This window comes from Manis javanica, chromosome 16 (assembly GCF_040802235.1).
Source record: "Manis javanica isolate MJ-LG chromosome 16, MJ_LKY, whole genome shotgun sequence".
Lineage (NCBI taxonomy): Eukaryota > Metazoa > Chordata > Mammalia > Pholidota > Manidae > Manis > Manis javanica.
The window spans coordinates 48,130,394-48,151,324 of record NC_133171.1 but is presented as its reverse complement, the minus strand read 5'-3'; the positions used below and the strand labels follow the sequence as shown (position 1 = coordinate 48,151,324).

Here is a 20,931-nt window from a genome sequence, read left to right as displayed (position 1 = left end):
CTGACCACTGGGAGCAGTTTGCAGGCTGTTCGACCATTAGCAGAAGCCCAAAAGGACCACGAGTTGGGACCAGGATGAGGACAGCAGAATGTAAGGAAGTGCTCACAGTGCCCTGGCAGGACTCTGAGAGTTAGCACTTCCTTAAAATGTATGTGTTTGCCTCACCCTAGTCCCAGTCCAGCAAAGGACCACATCTGAGTGCCTGGAAGCACAGAGAAGGGTGAGACAGGGGCAGGGGCTCTAGCATCAGAGGCTTCCTGGAGGAGGTGTCAAGAGAGCTGCTGGCTTGGAAGGGTTGGAAGAATTTCAAAATGCAAAGCCGAGGGCACATGTATTCCTGGTAGCAAAGACTATGGGAGCAAAGACTGCCCCGAACAAAAGCCTTGGGCAGTTTGAGTTGGGCAAATAGTTCATAAATTAAATGCAAAGGAGAGTACATTATGACTTGAGTACTGGCTGTTTCTTTTGTAAGATGGCAGGGGCTCAGCTTCCAATAACCCTGTAGCAAGGGGTTCCCTCCCAGTTCCCTGAGGCCTGGAGGGCTGTGAGGCCAGGCAGAGCAGGAATGGGTTCCTCTGATAGTTGTAGCTTAACGGGAGCAGAACAGAGCCAGCCTGACACATAGGCACCTTGTTCTTTGAGTTGGACTGTCCTAGCCATGAAGGTACCTGGTTGCTGGTGTGGGATCAGAGGTGAACAAGACAATTCAGTCACAGGACAGAAAGGAGGGCGATGACAAAGGAGTACATAAATATCAAGACGATGTGATAAATGTGGCCATGGGGGACCCCTCCAGGGGTGGTGGACTTCCAAGGCCCATCAGCCAAGAGTTCTGGTTATGAAGAGCGGGCATTGTTGGGTAGGAGACACCCTTTGTAACAATGAGAGATGTTCTAAAGTAGAGTGGTCTGACTGGTTGGAAGGGGAACTACCCCTTAAGAGTACAGTTCAGTTGAACCAACATTTAGTGAATACCCACTAAATGCCTTCTGGAGTGAAAGAAGGAATCAGATTTTGGAGGCTGTTATGTCCAGGGTAAGGGTGGAGAGCACTGCTCCTAAGAAGCTCCTGGCCAAAAGGGAAGACAGGGTCTCCCAGATGGATGGGAGGCTGGGCACGCCAGGCTGGAGGAGCAGCCTGAGCAAAGGAGGGAGGCCTGAAGGACAGGATGTGACCAGGAAATAACAGGCAGGTGGTTTGGCCAGAGCACAGAAAGGGGGGAGCCCCATCTTTAGAGGTCTGCCTTCTAGGTGAGGGATCTTGGGCTTTATTTTCTAGGCAGTAGAGAGAGCAAAAGATAATGTGAGGAGGCAGCCATTCGATCCGCCATTAATACAGAAGGATTAATTTGGCGTGAGTGTGAAGCACAGGCTGGAAAGGCATGAGACTGGGAGGCAGGAGACGGGGTAGAAAGCTGGGATGGCCCAGCAGGAGAGAGGACGGGGCCTGATGAGAACAGTGAGCGCGAAAGAAGACAGCTTCCTGTGTAGCTACTAGAATTTCTATTAAATATGCCTCTTAACTGTTCACTTACTAGCAAAATGGCCTCGAGTGTCAGAGCTGTAAATTATCTTAGAAGTCACTCAACACCTTTATTTGACAGAAAAGGAAAGGAAGGCTCACAGAAGGGGAATAATTTGTCCTAACTTGTCCTGTCGCTCGGGAAGTGCATGGCAAAGATAGGACCAGAAGGTTTGTTTAACACAGTTACTTAGACTTCAAGGAGAAGATGGTACATGAAACTTGAGGGAACGGAGTTTTCGGTAGTAGTTGAAGATGGGCATATGGTAAAACTAAACTCCAGATCTCAGCTTTTGAACTTGCTGTGACTTTGATCAAGGGACTTAATCTTTCTAAGCCTCCACCTGTCCTTAAATAGTAGTACCTATGTAAAGGTTCTTGGGTTCTAAAGTTTATAAGCATTTAGCACAATGCTTGGTTCCATAAATGTAGTGGTTTTTTTTTTTAGTTATTGTTGCTATTGAGATTCACAAGTGCTTCTCAGATAGTTAACCTTTGTCTTACATTGACCTTTCATGTGCATTATGTACATTACGATAGGAATTCCTTTACATGTGAGTTTGCTAGTGCTCCTAGCTAACTCTCACGTGTGTAGCTGTCCTATCCACCCACCCGTTAGCCTTCAAGGAATGATTCCCAACTCCTCACTTGTACTCTCTTCCCTTGGGTGTCAGAACGAGAAGTTTTATTGTTTCTGATATTTCAGCATCACTCAGTGTATGCTGTTGTGTACAGGGCTTTTTCTAATTCTAGTACATTCCCCCATTCCTTCCTCTGGGAAAGATCTTTTAGTCACCTCTGGGAGGGAAGAACCCCCTCCCCTAAGGTTTGTCTCCTTGGGCACCCATTTCCCATTGACGATACCAGGGTTCTAGTCCAAGAAAGTTTATTACAAAGTAAAGAAACGAAGTGTGAGAAGTGTTACTCATCATGGAATTTCAGCAGCTCATTGCCCAGGATTACTCGATGGTCCACACCAGCAGCTGTAATAGTGACCAGGTAGATGACACCCCCACTAGAGCCATCCCTGCTCATGGCCAGAGCAATAGCTGCAGAGGGTTTCAAGTTGGAGAGAGGGAGAGACAATGGCTTATCTTCAAAGATCTTTTCATTTTCATCTTGTCCACGCACCTATTTCCACTTTCAGACCTCTAAACCCATCTCCTCGAGATGAATATTTAGTGGTGTTCACTCATATGTAGGTTCATGTGTGGCATCTCCTGATGTCCATGGTCTCAATACTCCCACCCTGATTGATTTGAAATGCAGCTCAGAAATCCTTGAATATTTAACAATTGGCCCCCATGAGCTGGCCCGAGCCAGTTCCAGCACAACACTGGTTCTTACAGTAACCAAACATGTGTCTTAATTCGGTGTACTCAGAACAACCCTGGTTTATGCTTTCTGTTCTGAAGTCCCATCTAGTTTAGCCTTTCTCCTGCCCCCTTTTGCTCTGAAAAGTGTCCCAGTTTGGACATTAAATTAAAAGGTCACCCATGTATTCCTTTTCTTAACTTTACTTCCTTCCCATGTTAAAAAAACCCTCCTCAGGCACTCTTCTACTTGGCTAGTTACCTTCCGTGATGAAGCGCCTGCACTCCTCCAGGGACATGCCTGGTTTATATGCTGCATCCACATAACCGTAGATGTAGGTGCTGCCAAAACCACCAATGGCAAAGGGCTGTCGGATCAGCATTCCTCCCAGGGTGCCATATACCTGGGGGAGGTATCCTCAAGTCAGACTGTAGAAGCATCAATCTGCTCCCTGCCACTGAGACAAGCAGGTGGTCTGCACACTCTGCAGTGAAGCCCCCCTAGTTCACGGCCCCACCAGTTGAAACTATACTTGTTTTTAGAGGCAGTGTCTTTGGAATTTATTGCTAGAATGACGTGTAACCTCCATCTCCCTCCATAGGGGAGTGGGGAACCCCAAGGGAAGCAGTGCATTAGGAGAGACTCACCTGGCCCCCTTCATGTTGTCCCAGCCAGGTACCATAAGATGTGCAGATAGGTCCTCCCGGTATTTATAAACGATTTTCTTCAGCACGTTTGCAGCAGCCAGAACAAGAGGAGGTTCTTCCAGTTTCAAGCTAAAGGAAATGTTAGTAACAGAGGTCAACATAAATTCCTGACCTTCCACCCTCCTGTGCCATTCCCATTATCCCTGCCAGGTGACACCTGAAACTGACAAGAGTTCAAACCCCAGCTCTCCTCCCACAGGTGCAGGGGAACTAGAGTCTCACGCCACTGATTGGTAAGAAGATTTCAACTGTACCCCTCCTTTACTCTGTCCCAACTACCCTTTCCCCCTGGCCTTGTGACATAATGCTGCAGGGGCCCTGCCCATGTGGGTAAAAGCAGATAAGCTTCACTTCTACCCCAGTGACCTTGGTTTCCCCCTTGGTAACTGCCTGGTATTATGGTGGGCCACACGATCATTTTCTGCCTTATTATTATTATTTATTTATTTTTTAAATTATATTTATTATTTTTTTTGAGAGGGCATCTCTCATATTTATTGATCAAATGGTTGTTAACAATAAAATTCTGTATAGGGGGGTCAATGCTCAATGCACAATCATTAATCCATCTCAAGCTTAGTTCTCTTCAGTCTCCAATCTTCTGAAGCATAACGAACAAGTTCTTACATAGTGAACGAATTCTTACATAGTGAATAAGTTCTTACATGGTGAACAGTACAAGGGCATTCATCACGGAAACTTTCAGTTTTGATCACACATTATGAACTATAAACAATCAGGTCAAATATGAATAATCGTTTGATTTTTATACTTGATTTATATGTGGATCCCACATTTCTCCCTTTATTATTATTATTATTATTATTATTTTAAATAAACTGCTGAAGTGGTATCTGCCTCATTATTTATGTGAGGACAGTGATTTACAGTTCTCAAACCATTTTCACGTGTTATCATTTAATTCTCAAAATAACCATCTGGCGGGGGAGGCGAGGTTGGTACTGTTCATTATCTCCAACCTACAGACGTAGAAACCAGCTTTGAGAGATTCAAGTGCCAGTTCAAAGCCAGGGAAAGCAGGAGCCCAAACGAGAACTTTTCATTTTGCACCACAAGGTTCTTGGAACAGGACACTGTACAGGGGCTCCTTGGCTGGGGGGCGCTCTAGTAGGTGTGCACTGAAGACCCCACAGCTTCATACCCATGGAGCTCCAGCTGGTAAGTGGCCATGTCGGCCACCGCCTGGGCATCAGCAGCCGAACCAGAGAGAGCACAGTAGATGCACTGGTGTAGGGGGGACAGCTTGTCAGACACTCGGTTTATCACAGCCTCTCTGTCGGGAAGGAGCCAACAGTCACCAGCATTAGAGCTGCCAGAATTGTTGAGGTTCATCATCCAGTGTTTCTCAAATTTATTTGGCTAGAGGACAGCCACAGACATTTAATGCTTGGGTGAAAGCAGGAAGCAAAAATTCATCTCAAATAAGCGAAACACTGAAAATAATGATCAAAATTAGACTTATTTTCAGGCTTAGACTTTCTAATAACAGAAAACACTAAATTAAGAATTCTGTTATTTTTATCAATTTTCTTTGCTATTAACCATCTGGAGGAGTTACATGTTGTATGGAACATAAAGCAAGTCATATTTATGATCTAAGCTCATATACTTATTTTGCTTGCGAGGAAACTGGCCAAGAGGGAGGAAGACAAAATTCGTTCAACGTGTGATGGATGAGAAACCAGAATATCTGCTTGGCAGAACTATATTTTCTCTATCTAAACATAGATGGAAGGAGGCCCCTCAAATCTGTCTCTTATCCACTTCTCAGCCCCTATTCCTTTACACCTGTGCACTACAGGGACAGGCCACATAATTCAGTTTATTGAACAACAGAAAACATGGAGGGGGTCGATGATTAGCAGGGCCACATGTCAAGGAAGGAGGAAAGCAGCATGGAACATGTGAAATGGTTTAAAATAAAGGTCTCATTTATGGATTTCTCATCAAGAGGTAAATAGATATCTCAGTAGCCAGGGAACAAGATCAATACCAAGAGAGGATCTGACTAGGTAGTTTACACTGACCTTTCTAGGTCAAGAAAATAAATTAAGGAAGATAATTAAGGAAGAGCGAACGTCTCTTACTCTACTGTTCAGTTGGGAAGAGCCATAGAGCTCCTTGGTTCAAATGAGGAAACAGCCTTAGAGAAGGCAACTGACTTGTCCAAGGTCACAGAGAATTAATAGCAGACGTGGGGCTAAAGTCCTGGTCTCGCTGCCCTCCCTTGTTTTGGCTTCCACTTCCTACCTTCCACGGCTCATCTGGCAGTAAGGGGCATTTTTCTACTTATAAATGGTTTTATTGCTCTTTCTCACCACCCCATAAGTTATGCTGGCCCCCAGGGATATCACCCTGAGTGTGCTTTCTGACGTACAGACTTACTATGAATGGAGGGCCAGAGAATAGTGACAACCCCATCTTAGAGGTCATTCCTCAGAAACAAATCTGCCCCCAGGCCAAGCGTGGTGGCAGTAAGTCTGGGAGGTGAAGCTGCCAGCCTTGGGCTGCCATCTTCCCCAGGTGCCCAGGTTGGGCACAATTCCCCATCATGTGCTGGGAGTGGGTATTGAAGACTCAGGGAAGGGAGCATGGCAGCACATTGGCCAGGCAGGGGCCTTCCTGGGCTGAGCTGGGCCAGGGCACCACCCGCTCACATGGAACCCCCATTATCAGGGTGCTGTGAATTGCTCAGTGGCCAGTTTATCAAAGGTCTGTGTGCTGAGCTGTCTTGTCTCAATCAGTGCCAGTATTACCCTCTCCCAAGGGCGGTCCTACTTCACTCAGGGCACCATTTCCTCATCTCTGCACCTTCTCCACCCCTCCCTTGATTTAACCAGCCCCTCTCTCTAGTCCAGAGAGAAGGCGAAAGCGCTTTAGAACAGCTTCCCCTTGACGCTTCCAGCTAAAAGCCAAAGCACCCCTTCTCCACCAGCCTCACTTGTCCAGGCCCTTCTCGGACCCCTAGGTGATCCCCTGCAGAGTACAGACGCCCTGTACCCATTGCAAGCTCCGGCTACTACAAACTACCTCCTCACTCTTGTTAGTCTCCGCATTTACTTCCAGGCGCTTCTAGGGTACCCCGTCGCTCCACCTCCTCCAGCCTTCTGCTAACGCTCAAGCCCAGACTCATTACCCCAGTGTAGACTTCTCCAGCCCGGGGTAAATCCCCGGTTGGTGCTCCGGTCGGCAGCATCTCTGCGCCGCGCTCCTCCTTTGGGGCGCTGGTTTCCGACCTGGGACAGCGCGCTGCGCGCGGCCTGCAGCTCCGCCCCTTCTCCACGCCCGCCAGGGGGCGCCTGGGTTCTCTCCGCCAGGCCTGACCCCGGCCGCTAAACCGAGTCTGGCAGGTCTGCCCAAAGACGGGTGACGAAAGAACCCGCCCAGGCTGGGGTGAGCGGGTTCCGACAAGTGAATCTTTGCAGGAGGCAGCAAGGAAAGGAGGGACTGATGCGTAAGATGGACGAAGCTGCTTCCCAGAGCCTCATATCTGAATTAAGTGCCGTCGCCCAAAATAGTCTGGGTTGGCCACTTTCCGACGTGGGCGGATCTAGCCAGCCTGCGGCTGCTTTCGTTTTCTTTTCCCTTACGCGGCTCCCTTCCAAGTAGCGCGACCAGAATCGACCGGTTCCCGGGACTTCCCGAGCGTCCCGCCTTGGCCCGCCCATTTCCTTCCCCTGCCGCCCATTCCGCGCCCTCTCCAGCTTACGAGGGCTTCCAGCTTGGCGGGGACGCCAGGGAGCCCCAGGCCTGGGCGCGATTCCGGGATGAGTGCGCGCGCGCCAGTGGCCGGCTCAGGGTTCCCCGCGCCCAGCGGGTGCCTCTACCTCTCCCGAGCTTCCCTGCCGTGGCTGGAGACCACGCTGCTGCTTCTAGGCGACTGGGTGCGGCTCCGGCCGGAGCTGCCCAGAATATTCTCCTTGGTGCCCTCCACGCTGCCGCTGCTTCGGGTCTGGGGAGGTGGGCCTGAGCCGCTGGGCTGTGCTGGGACTGGGGGCCCGCGGGGACCTTAGGGCGATGAATGGCTCCAAGAGCGGAAGCGCAGGAGTTCTAGGCTGGCTGGCTGCTTCGGAGTCCCTGGCGGCGGAGCTGCCGGTACTTGCCGTGCTCCGAGAGCTGGGCCCCTGGGGAGTCCCCAGGGACTCTCACAGCACCAGGCTGCTGCACTGGGGATGTCGCCTCGACGCCTTCGCCCTCAGCTACTCTGCAGTGCTGCCCGCAGCTGCTCTATGGCGCAGGCTCGGGAGCCTTTGGGTACGCGAAGGTCAAGGGGAATCTGCAGACGCGGTGCGCCGGTTTCTTGGCTGCCTGGGCTCGAACATACGGCGCCTGCCGCTCGTTCTGGGCCTGTTGGTCCTTTCCTGTGTCGGTAAGGGGAATGCAGGAGGAGCAGGAGGGACACTAGGGGACTGGGTAGGAATTAAGAGTAATGGTCAGTGAGATAGGTTAGTGTGGGTTCTGGAAGATGTGAGTCAAGAGAAGGCCACCCAGCTCGGGTCTTGAGCAGACCTTTCCAGGGTAGACCTTTCCACTGGACTCAGTGCTGCCAGGCATTGCTTCATTGGCCACCCAGTTCTTTCTTTGGACTCATAACACATCCTATGATCTCCAGCCTCCCTAATTAAACCCCTAAAGGTCTGGTGGGGCCTCAGGGTTGTGAGTTCCAGGATGGCCTGCTAAGGTGCAAGGTTGTGTCCCTTGTGTCCGCTTTCTGCTGATGCCCTCCCTGATAATGGCCAAGTGTGAAAGAGGGGTGGCCCAGGAGCAGTAGGGTTGGAACCGCCCTGCTTAGACTTGATATTTGTGCCTGACCCATCTCTTCTATCCCTTCCCAGGGGAGATGGCCATTCCGTTCTTCACTGGCCACTTCACCGACTGGATTTTACAAGATAAGGCAGCCTCTGCCTTCACTCGAAATGTAACTCTCATGTCCTTTCTCACTGTTTCGAAATGTAACTCTCATGTCCTTTCTCACTGTAGTCAGGTCTGTGGGCTGAGGATGGAAGGCTGAGAAGTGGGGACCCTGTGCACTTCCTTGGGGATTCCTAGGACCTTCTCTCTGTCCCCTGAACACATGCTGACCCCCTTGTCTCCATCTCTAATGCAGTGCTGGAGTTCATGGGTGATGGGATCTACAATGGCACCATGGGCCGCGCGCATAGCCACTTGAAGGGAGAGGTGTTTCGGGCTGTCCTGCAGCAGGAAACAGTTTTTCCAAGAGACCCAAACAGGTATCTCATGAAATTCATTATACATCCATGTACTGTTTGTATCCATATGCATCTGCTTTTACTTATAACCTTCCTCTCTCTCTCTCTCTCTCTCTCTCTCACACACACACACACACACACACATACACACACACAAATTCTCATTTCTTATACCTCAAGAGCAAAATATTGTATTTTATCTTCAGAAAAACTTAACTTTTCTATCCAAGATTTTTCCGTAAACTTATCTCTGTATGTGTATTTAGACAGAAACTACAGAATTTCAAACCTGGAAATTTTGAGATCACAGAGTCCAACTGCCTCCTCATTTTGCAAAAAAGGAAATAGGCCTAGACCCTAAATGCTGAAGCCTGTATAGTCACGCTTAGGTAGAGGTGAATTTGGGGAGAGTGAATCTGTCTCTTGATTCCCAATCCAGTGCTTGGCACAGTTTCCTGGACAGCCTTCTAGCAGCACTCTCTGTTTTTCCCTGGCTCTGTTAAGTGAGCGTGAGCTCTTCCTGCTTATGAGTGTGGCATGGGGTATACAGGCTCTGAAAGGAACAAAAATCTGCCAGAGTGTTAATTCACATGGGCGTCAGTTTCCTTATTGTTAAAATGAAGGCCTTTGGCCTGGCTCTTCCTCTCTAATGTTATTCTCCCTGCACTGAGATCCCCATCGTCCCATCCCCTGACCTTGTTTTCCGCAGAGTCCTCAGAGCATGGGGACACCCCTTGCCAGCACAGCTCAGCTCATTGCTTGTCCCTCCCGTCACTCTGAGCCTCTCATTCACTCCACTCTCTTCTCCCCAACGCCTGGCAGGCGCCATCACATCTCGGGTTACAGCGGACACGTCCTCCCTGAGTGAGTCTCTGAGTGAGAAGCTGAGCATGTTGCTGTGTGGTACCTGGTGCGTGGGCTGTGTCTGCTGGGCCTCATGCTCTGGGGGTTGCTCTCCCTCACCATGGTCATCCTGCCTCTGCTTTTCCTTCTGCCCAAGAAGCTTGGAAAATGGCACCAGGTACGTCCAGGGAGTTGCCTCAACTTACACAAACCCTCAACTTACACAGACATGATGGACTCGTTCCTCACCGATTCCCTGTCTTCATGGGGCTCCCTATCCCTGTCACCTGTATCCCCAGATTGTTCAGTGCTGAGCTTCATATTCTCTGTGTCTTCTCTTCTAACTTCTGCCCATAATCTGTCTTTAAGAATATGATCACCATTCTCAAGAATATGATCCCCTGTTCCCCTTCTGAGTCATTGCCTTCCCTCTGTATCTCTTTAGTAGCCAGGGAGTATAACCACGCCCCTTTCTCTTTTCTCTTTCATCTGCATCTTTTTACCTTTAATCTCCAACCACATAACTCAGGTACCAGTGCCCTTTACGATTTGCCAGCCCTGTGTGATGTCTCTTGTCTGTGTCTCCTCAGGTGCTGGCAGCACAGGTGCAGGAATCTCTGGCAGAGTCCAGCCGGGTGGCCATTGAGGTTCTGTCAGTGATGCCTACAGTCCAGAGCTTTGCCAATGAGGAGGGTGAGGCCCAGAAGATTAGGCAAAAGCTGCAGGAAATGAAGACACTTAGCCAGAAGGAGGCCCTGGCCTTTGCTGTCGGCCTGTGGACCACTACTGTGAGCACTCGGAGATGAATGCCTTTTCCCTTGTCCCAATACACCTTGACTCCATTTCCTTCCCCGACCCTGCTCCACACTCCTCCACTGGGCAGTGGTTGGTCTGGTGTTCTCAGCTAGCAAACTGAGGCTCGATAAGCCTACTTGGTGTACCTACCTGCCTCCCCCTTTCTGGGCACGCTTGATGCTTCCTTTTACTATGGTACCCCAAATCCACCAAACCTGCTTTTTAGTGAGATGCCATGTATTCCAGTCCTAGGGCCTTCCCTTGCCTCTCCTGGAGCACTCAGGGAGCCATAAATCCCCACACCCTGGCCTCCTTCATGCTCAGAAATATGTGGATGTACTAGTGAGGGCCATGGGGATAGCAGAAGCCAAGGATGAGGGGCATCTGTGATGTAACCGAGAGTTGGGCCAGGAATCAGAAGGTTCTGGCTTCATACTGCCATTTATTTACTAGCTCAGCACCCATGGGCTAGTAACGTACCTTCTCTGAGACTGTTTCCTCATTTAAAATAATATGAGTAGTATAGCCTTGTTTATAGGGCTCTTGATATGAATATCAGATGACATTACATTGAGGAAAGCCTGTGGCGAAGAGCAGAAAGCTCCCGACAAGATGACGATGGGGATGAGGATGATGAGGCTTCAGCTGTGTGACCAAGTAAGACTCCATGAGGGCTCTGATTCATTCTTCTTTTCTACCTGTTGCACTTCCTGCCGTAACCCAGGAGAAATGATGATCTGAAAGGAGACAAAGGACTGGATCAAGGGTCTGGATGGGGGATGAGACTTCTTATAGAATGATGGGCAGCAAGGTAAGAAGGGAAAGATGTACATGTATATACAATATATAGGTAATAGAGGTTTAAAATGTATACCCAGGCTTCAGTGTTCTCTGTGAAGTAGAAACTATACCTTCTGCAGGAGATGCTGAATGTGAAGGGGACTTGGAATTGTCGATTGTCAATAGACAGCCAATCTAACTTTTAGGTAAACAGCCAAGCTATTCTGGGGGCTCAGCTGAAGATAAAAATCCTAGAAGTTCTGGTGGTACCCACCCATCTACTTACCTGTGGGCTTTTCTCCAGCAGACTAAGCTTTGGAATGGAGAAGACAGAGACCGATCCAAGTGCGTGAACCCTGGTTCAGACACTACAGAAGGACAGGAGATGGGAATTTAAGAATATCAGGAAGAGAGGGGAAGGGGTGGCGTCCACATGCAGGCGGTGAGCCTAGAGGGAGGTGACAGTTTGGGAGGGAAAGAAGTTGGATGAGAAGAGGTCCCGATGCCCTCAAATACCTGTGTGATGATCCAGGAGCTGGTAAATGAAGAAAGGGAGCAATGGTTGCCTAGTGGTATATTAGAGCTTTAAAAAGTTTGGAGAACAATGTTGCTGAGCCGCATGGAGGAGGTCCCTGAATGCAGGCAGTGAGAGCAGGATGGGGGAGAAGGAAGAGTCTTTGAGTCGGGGTCACGGTTCTGCTTCTTGGTTCCACAAATCACCTCGATTATGATTTTGAATATTTTACATGTAGGACACCGCTTTCCAGAGACGGTCTCCTTAGTTACTCCTACAGATGACTAATCTCATTGCAGGCAAAGATTTGATAGTCTAAGTTTCTGAAAATAATTTTATTTTCAAGTTCTTAGAAAGGCATCTCACTGTCACTCCCCCTGCTCACCAAGAACTGCCCTATGGATCGATTCGCTATCGATCTCAGTTCAGTTTTCAAGCAGTGCTGCCTTCACTTTGCTACTTTACTGTCTGTTGCATAAATTACTTATTAACCAAATCACAAATTCCTAAATTTTATTTCCATCCTTTCTAGAGCTGTAATTCTCAGGTACATAATGGATACTTAATTCTATTTGAATTCTTAGCTGACAAAATATTAACAAATATTAGGGAAGTTCTTATCTTTGGTGAGTGTGTGAGTAGAGATTCACAGATGAATAGAAGTTTTAAAAGGCAGAAGGGCCCTTAAGGATGATAGCCTAATTCACCTGTCTCATTTTAAATATGAGGAACCTGAGGATCAGACAGGAGACTTAACTTGTCCAAGGTCACACAGTTAATGTGAATATACAAATCTTGTCCCATGTTCCATTTTCAAACCTGGTGTCCCACCTCTATTATCTGATATAATTTTTGTATAATTTAAAACAATAATTATAACAATTATATAATCAAAATTATAATAATTATGTGTGTTACAATTATTACAATTTGTGTAATTTAAAAACAATAGATTTTACATAATCTAAAACAATGCAGTTTATACCCCAAACTAGTCACCTCAGTGAAAATTTAATGAAAAACAACTCAAACAACATTTGGCTGGATTTTCTCATTTCATTTTCATTGACCTGAGACCGCTGAGTTGGAAAAGACCTTGATCACAGGCTCCTGTTTCTGTCCTTTCTGTGGCTGGAAATAAATGAAACTTACTTCTCCAGGAATGCCACACAGGCTTTCTGCCCATAGATCTGCGCAATCCTCTTTGGTGTGTCTCCAAAGAAGTCGGGGGCGTCGATGGCGGCATGCAGTGCATGGAGAATTTTGAGCACATTCAGATGGCCTGACTCAGCTGCAAAGTGAGCTGGGGTCCAGCCCACATCAGTTACCAGGCAGGGCCTGGCTCCATATTCTATTAAGAGCTGCATCACGTCCAAATGCCCTTCAGTTTATCAAGAAGAAACAGGAGGAGGTTAAGATTGAAACGTCTCTGCTGGATTAAGGCCAGGGCTCACCTAGATAGCACAAAGGAGGGGAGACATTGGCAGGCCCAGCCAATTCCTTAGCATCAACCCCTCCTCCCTTCTTCTCCCGCTCTCCTTCCGGGGACTCAGTGCTCCATCCTTGCCCTGTGAACCTTGCTCCCACCTGGGGTTGGAGGCCATCCACTATTCCCTAGACTTCTTCTAGAACACCCCTCGGCCCCGCCCATTCCCGCAGGCCATTCCTGGGAATCTTGTTTTCTCTCCCAAGTCACTCTACACTTGCCTTTGCTGGCTGGCAAGGCTTACTCGGCTTCAGGCAGTCTCGGTGCTGATTTAAAAAGCAAGTATATTGTGACAACATGGATAGAACTTGAGGGCATGATGCTCAGTGAAATGAGTCAGACAGAAATACAAATACTGTATGATCTCACCTATATATGGAATCTTAAAAAACAAAAACCAAATTCATAGATACAGAGAACAGATTGAGGGTTGCCATAGGCAGAGGCTGGAGGTGGAGGTGGAGGATGAATTAGGTGAAGGGGGTCAAAAGGTACAAACTTCCAGTTATAAGCTAAATAAGTCCTGGAGATGTAATGTACAGCATGGAAACTATAGCTAATAATATTGTATTGTACACCTGAAACTGATAGGATGCTGTATGTCAATAATATCTCAATAAAAAATATTTTAAGTCCCACTTACATTACAGTTAGCACAGACTAAGAGCACAGGCTTTCCAGTCCAATAGATAATGGCTTCAGACCTGACAATAAGTGCCACTGGCTAACTGTGGCACCCCTGACAAGAACAACCATCTGAGGCTCAGTGTCATCATTGCTTAATTAAGGGTATTATCATGGCTTCCTGAGTTTTTGTGAGGTGCAAATAAAATTGCAGACATCAAGTACACAGCATAGTGTCCAGCATATAGCAAATGTTCATTAAAAGCTGCTTTGATACAGCTACCATCACTTTGTACTTAAATTTCTTTAAAATTCTCCCAACTGATTTCTCTGCAGCCAGTCTTGCTTCCTTCCAATCCATCCTCCATAGTGGAATAAAAACAAATTTTTAAAAAGTGAAGCTTACTAGAGCACTTTCTTACTTGACATTCTTCATTGGTGTTCTATTGCCAAAGGCCTTGATACGACCACTGGCTGAATTTTTGCCCCTGTTGCCCTCCCATCACATAACTGAGCTGTGTTAGGCACGGGGGACCCAGCAATGGACAAGACACAGTCCTTGTCCCACAGGAACGATACTCCATTCCTGCCAGAGGTCAAGAGGGAAGAGGGCTAATATTAACTGAGAGCAGACTATGTGTTAGCCACGATGCACCCATTATCTTACTGAATCCTCACCACAAGATTCCCGTTACATAGATGAATAAACTAAGGCCTAAGGATGTTAAATAACTCATTTATGGTGCTACAATGAGCCAGTGGTGGTGCCGGGAATGAAATGTCCCATCCAGCTCTCATTTTCTGCTCCCCCATACAGACGACTGACTGGTGATTTCACAAATGGACACAAAGGGCTGGATTCTTCCCTAGGCATTTCCCACTCACCGTTAATCGCAGCCCAGTGAAGTGGGGTTCTGTCGTTCCAGTCCATATCCTTATAGTTTGGGTCACAGAGACCTCTCTTCAAAATCTTTCTCACCGAATTGCCGTCTCCTGCAGCCACTGCTTGGTGGAGCTTTGTCAGGTCTGACATTCTGGCCAACTCCATGACAACAACTACTGTAGGAAAAACATGCCGCTTAGGAAATTCTCTACAACTGTATTGCTAGTGAGTGATTCCACAGGCTTCTTTGTCATCTATTTTCCTGCTCATCCCGTATATTTGCACCCAGCGTTGCTTTGTGTGTGCGCTCTGCTGAGTGTATTTGGATCTTCGCTCCTCTGGTTAGTGTATGCCAGTCCCCTACCCCAAAACTATCAATGTTTCCCCTCTGACTACAGGATTATAGGCTAAAGTCACAGGCTGGCATTTGCTATTTGGCCTTAACCCATTTTCCAGTGCTTTTTCCTACTCTTGCTCCAAAGTGCTAGTAGTGTGACCCTGAGTTAGTTGTGTATGCTGTGCTTTACCTTTCTCATCCATAGAATGGATCTAATTTGCCAGGATTGTTGTGAGGATACAGTGACAATCCATGGGAAAAGTTTGTATTGGATACAGAGCAGATGTTCCAAGGAAATTAAATATTTACACTATACCAATTTAGGAGGTGGACAAGATGTAACATATGAATAAAATGCTGACAGTTCTTTTTAATATTAAGACCAGCAGTTCTCTAAATATAGTCTACATATGCTTAGGAATTCCTAGGTTTCTTTCAGGGGATCCATGAGGCCAAAGTATTTTCATTAAAATATTACAATGTCATTGGCCTTGTTCGCTGTCCTGACAATTGTTCTGATGGTTCAAAAGTAATGATGTAGAAACTGCTGGTGCCTTAGCAAGAAGCAAGCTGTGGGCAGTGACACCATACTGGATATTGCAGTCATGGGATTCTGACATTCTTCACCACCACACATGCATAGTAAGAATAAATAAATAAGTAAATAAATAATACCTAAACTAGTTTCACAAAACAAACTAAAGAAGTAGGAATTATTTGTATTAAATTACAATCCTTGATTATACGACTTAATAAAAATGATCATAAAATATCGTATAATGAGACGTGTCAGCATTTGGGAAGTCTGAATAATTTCATGAACCGGTATTTTCCATGTGACAAGTGTATGATGTTACAAAATCATGCATGAGTAAAGAGATCCCTTCAAAATAGCATGAAAAGTACATTTAGATTGTTTCAGATTCTAGTCAACAAGAAGGGGCTGAGATAGACCACACACACACACACACACACACACACACACACACACACACACACACACACAAACACAAAGGATGAGGAGAGAGCCACTTAAGGTGGGGTCAGTGGGAATGTCTCTTTGATCTCAATATTTAAGTTGAGATCTCGGGAAGAATTTGGAGTCAATCATACAAACTGAGCCCCAGCAGCTGCAATATCAGCCAGGAATTTATGAGAAATGCAAATTATTGGGCCCAAAATCAGACCACCGAATTAGAAACTGGGGTGGATGGGGAGCCAGCCATCTGTATGTAGTAAGCCCTCCACATGGGTCTGATACACGCGGACTATGATGACAATCCGATAGTGGGAGAGGAGTGAGTAACGTAATGAACAGGCAGTGCCCTGGGTGCTATGAAGGTGGAGATTTTCTGGGGACAGAGGGAATGGTTGGCGGGAGTGGGTGAGCATGCTTTCTGCCCAGTAGCCCTCAGCTGCAGACATTCTTAGAACAAAGAGCAACGTGACTGAGCAGGCCTGAGCTGTGGGATGGTCACTTTCACTCTGCCCTGGGGATGCCTACATCCCAGCCTGGCCTCTTTCCTCTCCAAGAGTCCAGCCATCTCAAGTTGACAGGTGGTGGGAAGCAAGGTGATTTGACTGGACTGGGATTCTACTGCTCAGTGCCCAGCAGTTGCCAACAGCAGAGTCCCTAAAGTGTAGGTGGTGACCAGCAGGGCTCTGGGTAACAGCTAGGCACAGCTGTGAGGTTCTCCAAGGCCTACAAAAGCAGGGAGCAAGCCAGTTTTGGCCAGTAACCATAGTTTACCAATCTCTGGTATATATAAAGCATTTGCAATCTTGTTAAATTGCAGATTGTGATTCAGTAGGTCTGGGATGGGGCTTGAGATTCTGCATTTGTACAAAAGTCCCCATAGCAACCACTGGTTCACAGACCACAATTTGAGTAGCAATCTCTCCCTTTGGCTGTAAGGCAGGGGAGAGACAGCAGTGAGCGAGACTGGGGATGTGATGTAAGGCAGTAAGGATGTGGAGGTTGTTTCCTGTTGAAGGACCACGGGAGAGGCCCAAATGGGTCCCAGAACCTCTGAATGTGTAGGACACGCATGCCTTTCTGCATTAAGTGGGTGCTCAGTACATGTTAGGAGACAAGATGGCACAGGATGCATTTTGTCTTTTGGGCTTGTTTGTTTTGGTAGAATACCTTTACACTGGAGCATTTGATCAATGACAAAATAAAGTAGTAAACAGAAGTAGAAGAGGGTTTCCAACGTGCAGGTATCATGAAAAACCAAACCGTTTTTAGAATCAGTGGCTGGAAGCCTTTTTGCTTGCCTTTCACACAAACTTTTCAGTGGGTTTCACTTAGACCCACTCCATTTGTTCCACGTATGAGTTCATACCAAGGAAACTCCACAACTTCTCACAGATGAATTATAATTCAAGTAGGTGTGTTCAATGGGTGCCTAAATTTATTTGCAGAGGAATTGATGAAATGATCCTAAAATCTCATATAGACATGCAGGGGACTCAGAGAGCCAAACCAATCTTGAAAAAGAAGAAGAAAGTAGGAAGACTCACCATTCCTGATTTCTAAACTTACTACAAAGCTACAGTAATCAAGACAGTGTGGTACAAAGTATATTATGTGCATATACAAAGAGAACAAGGTGGCAGAAAGTGTTTGATAAAGGTAGACAGAGCAATGGAAAAGAATTGAGAGTCTAGAAATAAACCTTACATCTATAGTCAATTGATGTTCAACAAAGGTATCAGGAAAATTAAGTAGGGAATGAACAGTTTTTTTTTTAGTGGTAGTGACACAATTGGCCAATCAATCTATAAGACCTCAATGTAAACTCCTAGAAGACAATAATGGCAGCACATCACATTGGGGCAGGCAATGGTTCATGAATGTAACAACAAAAGCATAAGAACAAAAGAAAAAATTAGATAAATTGGATTGCAGCAAAATTAAAATGTTTTTTCTGTAAATGATACCTTTGAGAAAATGAAAAAAACAACCATGGAATAGGAGAAAATATTTACAAATCATATATCTGATAAAGAACTTGTATTCAGGGTATATATGTATATATATACACACACATTATATATATATATATATATATATACACACACATACATTACAACTGAATAATAAAAAATTTAGTTAAAAAGAGCCAAATAAAAATAAAACATACGAAAGTTTCTCAAAAACATATGCAAATAGCCAAAAAGCATATAAAAATGTTCAAGATCATTATTAGGGAAATGCAAATCAAAACCACAATGAGACACCACTTCACACCCTCTAGGATAACTATAATTAAAAAGACGAACAACAGATATAAACCGAAGCATATATAGTCAATTAATATATGATACAGGAGCCGTGGATATACAATGGGGAAATGACAGCCTCTTCAACAACTGGTATTGGCAAAACTGGACAGCTGCACGCAAGAGAATGAAACTGGGATATCGTCTAAACCCATACACAAAAGTAAACTCAAAATGGATCAAAGACCTGAATGTAAGTCATGAAACCATAAAACTCTTAAAAGAAAAGACAGGCAAAAATCTCCTGAATATAAACATGAGCAGCTTTTTCCTGAAAGCATCTCCTCAGGCAAGGGATACAAAATCAGAAATGAACAAATCAGAGTATATCATGCTAAAAAGCTTCTGTACAGCAAAGGACACTATCAGCAGAATAAGAAGGCATCCTACAGTATGGGAGAATATGTTTGTAAATGACATATCCGACAAGGGGTTAACATCCAAAATATATAAAGTACTCACACACCTCAACACCCAGAAAGCAAATAACCCTATTAAAAAATGGACAGAGTATATGAACAGACACTTCTTCAATGAAGAAATTCAGATGGCCAACAGGCACATGAAAAGATGCCCCACATCGCTAATTATCAGGGAAATGCAAATTAAAACCACAATGAGATATCACCTCATGCCAGTTAGGATGGCTAACATAGAAAAGACTAGGAACAACAAATGCTGGTGAGGATGTGGAGAAAGGGGAACCCTCCTACACTGCTGGTGGGAATGTAAACTAGTTCAACCATTGTGGAAAGCAGTATGGAAGTTTCTCAAAAAACTAAAATCAGAAATACCATTTGACCCAGGAATTCCACTCCTACGAATTTACCCTAAGAATGCAGGAGCCCTGTTTCAAAACAACATATGCACCCCTATGTTTATTGCAGCACTATTTACAATAGGCAAGAAATGGAAGCAATGTAAGTGTCCATCAGTGGATGAATGGATAAAGAAGATATGGTACATATACACAATGGAATATTATTCAGCCATAAGAAGAAAACAAATCCTACCATTTGCAACAACATGGATGGAGCTAGAGGGTGTTATGCTCAGTGAAATAAGCCAGGTGGAGAAAGACAAGTACCAAATGATTTCACTCATCTGTGGAGCATAAGAACAAAGCAAAAATGGAAGGAACAAAACAGCAGCAGATTCACAGAACTGAAGAATGGACTAACAGTTGCCAAAGGGAAAGAGACTGAGGAGGATTGGTGGGAAGGGAGGGAGAAGGGGAATAAGGGGCATTACGATGAGCACACACAACCTAGGGGGGGAGCATGGGGAAGGCAGTATAGCACAGAGAAGACAAGCAGTGACTCTATAGCATCTTACTACACTGATGGACAGTGACTGTAATGTGGTTTGCGGTGGGGACTTGATAATAGGGGGAATCTAGTAAACCACAGTGTTGCTCATGTGATTGTATATCAATGATATTAAAATTAAAAAAAGAAAACAAAAACAAAAACAAGTGTTGTTGAGGATGTGGAGAAATTGGAACGTCATACACTGTGGTGGAATATAAAATGGTGCAGCCACTTTGGAAAGCAGTGTAGTTGTTCTTTAAATGGTTAAATTTAGAGTTATCACATAACCTATAACTCCAGTCCTAGGTTTTTACTTAAAAGAAAGAAAAACATGTCCATACAAAAACTTGTACACAAATGTTTGTGGCAGCATTATTCTAGTAGCCAGAAAGTGGAAACATCCCATGTCCACTAATGGATGAATGCATAAATAAATGTGGAATATTCATACAATAGAGTGTTATTTACCAATAAAAAAGGAGCAAAGTACTGACACCTGGTACAACATGGATGAACCTTGAAAACATGTTAAGTGGAAGAAGCCAATCACAAAAGACCACATATTATATGATGCCACTTATGTGAAATGTCCAGAATAGGCAAATCCACAGAAACAGAAAGTAGATTATTGGTTGTCTGGGATTGGGGAGAGGTGGATGGCTGTAAGTGACTGTTAATAACTATAGGATTTCTTTTTGAGGGTGATGAATGTTCTAGAATTAGTGGAGGGTGATGCTTTCACAACTTCTAATATATTTAAAAATCACAGAATTGTGTACCTTAAATAGATGGATTTATGGTATGTGAATAATCTCAATAAAGCTGTTCAAATAAATAAATGATACTATTAGAGGCTTTCTTAAGAAAACCAAAAATGTATTTATGGAAAACTTACAATTCACTAGCCTTTGAATGACTTCAGCAAATTTCCCTTTACATGAATCCTTGTAAATCTGATTAGTGAAGTTGAATTTCTGTCTTTCTGGTACAGGTGTCTCAATGTAAAAAAGTAGCCAGTAAATGTAAATTCTAATAAATACATCTGAAGACAGGGGTAATATAAAAATACTCACTGTCCTGAGATCTGAGGCGCTGGGAGCCGGCAGGCAGGCTGCTGCTAGTCTTGTGCGCCGCACACCATGGAGACTGAGCCCGCCCCCCTTAGCGAGGCTGCCAGTCACCGTCAGCCTCACAGGCTGTGGGCTGGTGGCGGGCTTACTGTCGGTCTGCAACGCACAGAAGCTGTGCGGCAGGTCCAGTCCGCTTCCAAGTGTGGTCCTTCCGAGGTTTTCTTCAGATAG

At 45.5% G+C, this 20,931-nt stretch overlaps 1 protein-coding gene and 2 pseudogenes across 3 annotated transcripts; 1 reads left to right on the top strand and 2 right to left on the bottom strand.

The window, feature by feature from the left end:
• Positions 1 to 1,997: 1,997 nt before the first annotated feature.
• On the bottom strand, positions 1,998 to 7,046 carry LOC108405342 (proteasome subunit beta type-9-like; annotated as a pseudogene).
• Positions 5,895 to 12,739, top strand: LOC140846716 (antigen peptide transporter 1-like; annotated as a pseudogene).
• LOC140846757 (ankyrin repeat domain-containing protein 66-like) lies at positions 10,834 to 20,898 on the bottom strand. Of its 3 annotated transcripts, XR_012126146.1 has the most exons (5): positions 20,704 to 20,898; positions 14,701 to 14,874; positions 12,858 to 13,086; positions 11,478 to 11,559; positions 10,834 to 11,148 (listed from the first exon to the last, which is right to left on the bottom strand). XR_012126146.1 is itself a non-coding variant. In XM_073224438.1 (4 exons), the coding sequence occupies exons 2-4, from the start codon at positions 14,861 to 14,863 to the stop codon at positions 11,106 to 11,108; spliced, it is 435 nt and encodes a 144-aa protein (XP_073080539.1). In that variant the 5' UTR covers positions 14,864 to 14,874; positions 20,704 to 20,898; the 3' UTR covers positions 10,834 to 11,105. The 3 variants fall into 3 exon arrangements, 2 of the variants coding, with proteins under 2 accessions (XP_073080539.1, XP_073080540.1); XM_073224438.1 differs by lacking the exon at positions 11,478 to 11,559; XM_073224439.1 differs by lacking the exon at positions 11,478 to 11,559 and having other exon boundaries at positions 14,701 to 14,871; positions 20,704 to 20,887.
• Positions 20,899 to 20,931: the final 33 nt, after the last annotated feature.

Excerpts from the sequence above, each read along its gene's own strand:
- LOC140846757 (XM_073224438.1), bottom strand. The coding sequence starts at position 14,863 with ATGGAGTTGGCCAGAATGTCAGACCTGACAAAGCTCCACCAAGCAGTG. Across the intron at positions 13,087-14,700 it reads TCACTGGGCTGCGATTAACG|GGCATTTGGACGTGATGCAG; the intron begins GTGAGTGGGAAA and ends GATAAACTGAAG. Across the intron at positions 11,149-12,857 it reads TGTGTGGCATTCCTGGAGAA|ATCATCATTTCTCCTGGGTT; the intron begins GTAAGTTTCATT and ends GTCTCCTTTCAG.